Source organism: Alligator mississippiensis, chromosome 11 (genome assembly GCF_030867095.1).
Source record: "Alligator mississippiensis isolate rAllMis1 chromosome 11, rAllMis1, whole genome shotgun sequence".
In the NCBI taxonomy this organism is placed as follows: domain Eukaryota; kingdom Metazoa; phylum Chordata; order Crocodylia; family Alligatoridae; genus Alligator; species Alligator mississippiensis.
Genome location: NC_081834.1, coordinates 60,186,612 through 60,193,760, shown reverse-complemented (window position 1 = coordinate 60,193,760; position 7,149 = coordinate 60,186,612). Strand labels below are relative to the sequence as shown.

At 49.1% G+C, this 7,149-nt stretch overlaps 1 protein-coding gene across 1 annotated transcript; it reads left to right on the top strand.

The window, feature by feature from the left end:
• The first annotated feature begins 533 nt into the window (after window positions 1–533).
• On the top strand, window positions 534–1,694 carry LOC102567850 (olfactory receptor 2K2-like). The gene is made up of 2 exons (XM_059714117.1): window positions 534–548; window positions 744–1,694. Exons 1-2 carry the CDS (start codon window positions 534–536, stop codon window positions 1,692–1,694), a joined length of 966 nt encoding a protein of 321 aa, XP_059570100.1.
• The last annotated feature ends 5,455 nt before the right edge of the window (window positions 1,695–7,149 follow it).

The window sequence follows — 7,149 nt, the reverse complement described above, 5'->3', positions numbered from 1 at the left end:
GGAACTTGTGCAGAGTTTGCAATTCTGTTTCCTACAGAAATGGGGGATGGAATTGCCCTCCATGTGTACTGTCCTGAAGGAAGTTCCTTCCTTTTTTAACCCCCAAACCTAGTTATTAGGCTATTAACCCAAGAAGCAGGAGACCCCAGTTTAAACTTCCTTCCCAGTGCCTCTCAGCATTGTCTAGAGTATTTTCCATCTACCCTTGAGCTGATAAATAGCACTGGGAAAATTTCTTCACCGGTTGCTTTCTTCCCATCCAGGAAAGCAGCCACCTCACTGACCACTGCATTTTTTAGCTAGCTGGCTTTCTTCTGGTTTCCTATGTCTCTTGGCTGCTTCGTGGGCCAGCAGGATTGGAGAGGCTGGACACGTGTCTGCATTGTACTATCTGGTAGCTTGGTGGCTAGAGCCGCATCAGGCTATGGGCTAGTACCAGTGGGAAATGCAGATTCCAATCCCCAGCTTAAGGGCAGGCTGAGCACCAAAGACTCCTGATCACTGAGTGAGTGCTTCAGCTGTGCAGTTAAACCATGAAAGAGCCCTTTGTGAGTAGTCAGTATGCTTAATGGACATTTGCATAATTGCAAGCCCAGAGGTGAATTTCAGACTGTGCATAAGTGCCCAAATCCGTAGTCATGCAGCTGTCTGCTATCAGGGGTGCAAAGAACAACAGAATCTAGCCTTTTTCTACTGTATCCTTCTGAGTAATTGCTTTTCTTATTGCTCCCTTTTGTTCCTAGGTCGGACGTGATGAGGAATCTCTCTGGGGGAACAGCACCTCGGTGTCGGAGTTCATCCTGCTGGGGTTCTCCAGCCAGCCCAAGACGCAGCTGCTGCTGTTTGTGCTCTTCCTAACTATCTACCTGGCGACCCTCTTTGGGAACAGCCTCCTCATCACACTTGTCATTCATGACTCCCGTCTTCACACACCCATGTACTTCTTTCTGGCCAACCTTTCCTTTGTAGACATCGGCTACACCACCACCACTGTACCCCAGATGCTGGTCCACCTCTTCTCCACAAAGAAAAGTATTTCCTATACTGCCTGTGTTGCGCAGATGTACATCTTCCTTTGTCTGGGGATAATTGAATGTATACTCTATGCTGTAATGGCCTATGACCGGTATGTGGCCATTTGTCACCCTCTGCGATACACGGTCATCATGAACAGGTCAGTTTGTGTCAAGATGGCCATCAGCTCCTGGGTATCTGGCTTCCTCTCTGCAACAATTCACACAGGCTTCACCATGAGGTTGCCCTATTGCAGCTTCAATGAAATCAATCACTTCTTTTGCAAGGTGCCAGCCATCTTGAAGCTGGCCTGTGCAGACACACACCTCACTGAGCTGGTGATTTTTGTGATGGCAGGTATACTGCTCCTCACCCCACTGTCTTTGATCCTAATCTCCTATGTATTCATCCTGGAAGCCATCCTGAGGATCAGCTCAGCTGAGGGGAAGATCAAAGCCTTCTCGACCTGTACCTCACACATCACTGTTGTGACTCTCTTCTACGGTGCTGCCATGTTCATGTACGTGCGCCCAGCCTCCAGCTACTCACCCGAGCGGGATAAAATGTTTTCCCTCTTGTACAATGTGGTGTCTGCCCTCCTGAATCCTCTTATCTACAGCCTGAGGAACAAGGAGGTCAAAGCCGCCATACTCAAAATGACGGGCAAGACGGACCACTGAGTTACGGTGGAGGAGGAATGGTCCAGTGGCTCTACAGGATGAGAGTGGAGGGGAGGGGATTTTAGTAATTCATTTCCAGTGGAGAATAAAAGTCATAATGTGTACCTATCTTTCCATTCCTGGAAGGTAGAAAGTAGGGCTGTGTGAAGCTTCGGGTGGTGACTCGATTTGGAGGAGATTCGGCCCGATTCGGTGGCCAAATCTCCAAATCCGAATCGAATCAGGGGACCAATTTAAAGGTATGAATTGATCCAACGCTCTCCGAATCTTCGGCAAAGATTCAGAGAGCTTTGATGATGTGGACAGTCTCTGGTGACAGCAGCAGGAAGCCGCAGCCACTCCGAGCTGGTAAGTACTAGGGGCAGGAGAGGTGGGGGCTGGGGGAGAGGGGAGGGGACCATGGGGGGACCCCTGCCAGCCCCCCGACCCCTGTCCACTCCCCCAGCGCCCCCATGGCTGCCCCTGCCCGCCCCAGCTTGGTACTTTTAAAAAAATCCCCGGTGCCCAATTTGATGCTCCTGGGCGGGGGGTGATCCTCACTGCCCCACGCTGCATGGGGGCTCTGCATGAGCCCCCTCAAATCCCCCAGCCCTGCTCCTCCGGTCCCCCACGGCTGCCCCACCGGCCGGGGCTTTGGCTTCTTAAGAAAAAAGAAGCCGAGAAAAGCCCTGGGACTTAGCGCTCCTGGTGCAGCCTTGGGGCTTTGGGGGCTGCTGCAGACCCCCCACATGGAGGGGGGCAGCGGGGATTGCCCCCCCCAGCAGAAGCAGTGAGTCCCCGGGTTTCTTCAGGTTTTTTTTTTCTTAAAGGGCCGGAGCTGGCCTCTGTGGGACACCGGTGAGGGGGCTGGGGGTGGGGGTCTCATGCAGAGCCCCCCATGCAGCGTGGGGCAGCAGGAATCAGCCCCCACCTGGCAGCACCAGCTGAGCTGGGCCTTTTTTCCCCCCAAGTGCTGGGAGCTGGGGCGGGCAGGGTGGCCATTGCTAGGCTGGGAGAGGGGCGGGGGGTGGACCTGGCCTGGCTGATTCAGAGATTCAGAGAGTTTCAGAGATTTTTCATAGAAAATTCGGATTGGAAGGGACCTTAGGAGGTCATGTAGTCCAACCTGCTCAAAGCAGGACCCTCCCCAACTAGATCATCCCAGCTAAGGCTTTGTCTAGCCGGGACAAAGGATGGAGCTTCCACCACCTCCCTGGGTAACCTGTTCCAGCGTTTTACTACCCTTCTAGTGAGAAAATCCTTCCTAATATCTAACCTACACTTCCCTTGCTGCAACTTGAAACAGTTGCTTCCTGTTCTGTCATCTGTCACCACTGAAAACAGTCCAGCTCCATCCTCTTTCAGACCTCCTTTCAGGTGAAGGCTGCTATTAAATCCCTTCTCAGTCTTCTATTTTCTGGACTACATAAGTCCAGTTCCCTCAGCCTCTCCTCATAAGTCATGTCCCTCAGCCCCCTCACCATTTGTGTTGCCCTCCACTTGACTCTCTCCAATTTGTCCACTTCCTTGCTGTAGTGAGGGGGCCCAAAACTGAACACAGGACTCCAGATGTGGCCTCACCAGTGCTGAACAGAGGGAAATAATCACTTCCCGTGACCTGCTGACAACACACCTGCCAATGCAGCCCAGTATACTGTTAGCCTTCTTGGCAACAAGGACATGCTGTTGGCTCATATTCAGTTTATTATCCATTGAAACCTCCTGGGCCTTTTCTGCAGAGCTGCTGCCCAGCCAGTCAGCCCCCAGCCTGTACCGGTGCATGGGATTCTTCCCTCCTAAGTGCAGGACCTTGCATTTGTCCTTGTTGAACCTCCTGAGAGTCCATTCAGACCTATTCTCCAATTTGTCTAGGGAACGTGTAGATGAAACGGGGGTTTACTTCATCCGAAATTTAAGTGGTGAGTTTTTAGAAACGCCGCTTCAATGTAGGGCAAAGTAAACCCCTGTGTCGTGTACACCCATGTCTTACCTGCCTCTCTGGCGGTGGGTAGTGGAAGGCGAGCTGCTGGTGGGTGGAGAGGTCCCTGGGTTCAAGGGGGGCGAGGGGCAGGGCTAGTGCTTCCCTCTGTGGCAGTGGCGGCCCCCCCCCAGGCAGCACCTGCTTGTGGGCACCCGGCTTGGGCGGTCCTGGGGCGCACCACAGCCGCAGAGGGAGGGATCAAGTGCCTGCACAGCTCATGCAGACAGGCAAGCTCCAGCGGGAAAAAACAAAGAAGATCAGGCTCGCCACTTTTTTTTTTCTTTGCTGGAGCCTGCCTTTCCAGACTGCTGCGAGGCTGCCTGCATGGGCTGCCTGCACAGGTCCTGAGCCGCACAGAGCCCGGTGCTTCTCTCCACAGCTGTAGGGCAGCAAACTAAAACTCTTCAGATGTGTTTTAGTTTGCTGTGCCCCAAAATAATTTAATGCACATTATGCCTCTGAATGTGCTACAGCGGCTGGAATTAATGTGCAATACGCTGCAAACGCATGCAAACACCAACGCCATTGAAGTGGTACAAAAGCATTTAACTCACCTTCAAGTGTTGTGCACACATGCCTCTTGTTTCATCTACACACACCCTAAGTCACTCTGAATCCTAGCACTACTACCCTCCAGGACATCTACTACTACCCACAGCTTTGTGTCATCTGCAAGCTTGCTGAGGGGGCACTCTATGGCATCTTCCAGGTTGTTGATGAAGGCATTGAACAAAACCAGCCCCAGGACCGATCCCTGGGCCACTCCACTTGATACCAGCTGTAAACTAGGCATTGAGCCATTGAGTACTACTCTCCAGCCAGTTTTCTACTCACCTTACAGTTCATTCGTTTCACCTGTACTTCCTTAGTTTGCCTGCAAGAATGTTATGGGAGACTGTATCAAAAGCCATGCTAAAATCAAGGTACACCACATCCATTGGTCTTCCTGCATCCACAGAGCCAGTCATCTCATCAGAGAAGGCCATCAGGTTGGTCAGGCATAAATTGCCCTTGGTGAATCCATGCTGACTGTTCCTAATCACCTTCTTCTCCTCCAAGTGCTTAGAAATGGATTCCTTGAGGATCTGCTCCATGATATTTCCAGGGACTGAGGTGAGGCTGACTGGTCTGTAGGCCCCTGGAGTCTCCTGTTTTTCCCTATTCTTTAACATGGGCACTATGTTTGCCCTTTTCCAGTCACGTGGGACCTTTTTTGATAGCCATGAGTTTTCAAAGCTGATGGTCAGTGGCTCTGCAGTCACATCAGCCAACTCCCTCAGCAACCACGGATGAGTCCCATCTGGCCCCACTGACTTGTATATGCTCAGGTTTTCTAAATAGTCCCTAACCTGTTCTTTCACCACAGTTGGCTGCTCACCTCCTCTGCAAACTGTGCTGCCAGGTGCAGTAGTCTGGGAGCTGATCTTGCCCGTGAAGACTGAGGTGAAAAAGGCATTGAGCAGTTCAGCCTTTTCTGCATGGACCTCGACACAGTTCCAGTGTAACTTCTTATCTGATGCTTGCTGGTGCTCAGGGCACAACTGGATGCCTAATGGATGCCTTTTCTGCATCCTTTTCTGCATTTGGTGAGCGTATAAACTTGGGAGCAGAATTAATGTTTGGGTCCCGTTGCCATTTGTACAATCGTTTAAAATTGACATGAGGGAGCCAGCCGAAAACCATCTAAGGCAGAACTGTTAAGTTGCAGCTCCTGCTTTTCCTCTTAATCCCTCCAGATTCACTTTTTGCTTTTTGGCATGTCATCTTGTTATTCCCCCTTTCATTGACTGAATAGGAGTGTAGGATCTTGTTGGATATGAAAACAGACGCGTTACATACAAAGAGGTGCTAACACAGGTCACAAACCCTTTAGGGCTTTTGATGTTTGACGTAAGACTGAATTCCATGTAGACATACAGGATTTTACATGCAGTCGCACCCTCAGCTACTAGACTGGGAACCGTCCCAGGAACAGCAGATTGTTTCATGCCTACAGGTAGGACCTGATGCTGAGTTCCTTTGATTGTCTGTGGTTGAATTAAAGCTCTTCAAATCCAATTCTGCTAGGTGTTATCAAGCAGGGAAATGAATTCCTAAAAAGTATTCTAGTGCTGGAGAATATTCAAAAATGCCCTGGTGTGAATACCTGCCTCCAGGCTGCTCATTTCATTGCATTCTTGGTGTATTACGTGTGAAGCAGTGTCATAAAACAAGGAGGATTACTGAGTGAAAATTATATGGTAATTATTGCTGGCATCAATATGTTTGAGATCACATACCTCACAAGTCTGACTCCCAGCTTATTTTGAAACGTGCCTAGAGCTCAGGCCTCTCACTTCCGGAGAAAATGCTCTAACAACTGGCCCATGGTGGGAGGGGTGATGGTAAGCAATGGTAGCTTAGGGCCTATTCATTAGAAGACATAAAAAAGACAGGACAAGCTCAGACCAGTGCTTTTGCGAAGCAGTTTTTGCTCTGCAGTGACAAACCAGTATGGGAAATACAGAAATTCAACTTGGGTGACTAGGGGATGAAGACATGCAGGAGATGAGAATGGATGAAGTTCATTGAGGCAGCCCGGCATCTCTAGGGCCCAGAGATCTCAGTTACTTACTTAAAAGGGAAATTTAGAAAGAAAGCCGAAGTCCAGAAAGGGACTTAAATGTCTTGATGTTGAGCTGTAAAGTGCCTGCCTTTGGTCTCTGCCACATGTTACACTTAAGACATGATTCACTAGTTTATCACATCTTAACTTGTAACCCGGTTGCATGTTAAAGAAATTAAAGGCATCATAAAACAAGGAATGAACCACAATATAATGCCACAAAAATGTGTAATAATGTTATGGCTGGTTCCTATCATGCCATTAATTGAATGTGGATTTCACACTGTGGGTTAGGAATGGAGGTTCCTTGTGTAAAACATGGTGAGGAGTAGGAAAATGAAAGCTCAAGTCCAGAAAGGGACTTACGTGTCATGATGATGAGCTGTAAAGTGCCTGGCTTAGGCCTCTGCCACATGGTATACTTAAAACATGATTCACTAGTCAATCACATCTTAAGTTGTAACTTGGCTGTATTTAATAGCATCGTAAATCAAGGAATAAGGCACAACGTTATTCCGCAAAAAATGTGTAATAACTTGATGATACACCAGGCTCCCCCTCCGTTGTTAATTTTGCATGATGGGGTCTGATGTTCAATCCCACCATCACACCTTCTGCCATGCATGTATGTCATGGGAGCTGGCATCAATAGTAGATTCTACATCCTGGGTCAGGAATAGAGATTTCTGTTTAAAACACAGTGAGGGGTAGGAGACAGCAAATGGAGTAAAATAGGTTCAGACATGGTGGCCAGCCATGATTCCAGTCCTTTGCTCCCATTTGTTCCATAGTTTTCTGGTTTTGCAGCACCTACCATTATTTTCAAGCATCTAGTTGGTCTAATAAAGATATCACCTCTACCATGAGGCCTGATTCCTTTTTTTTTGTTT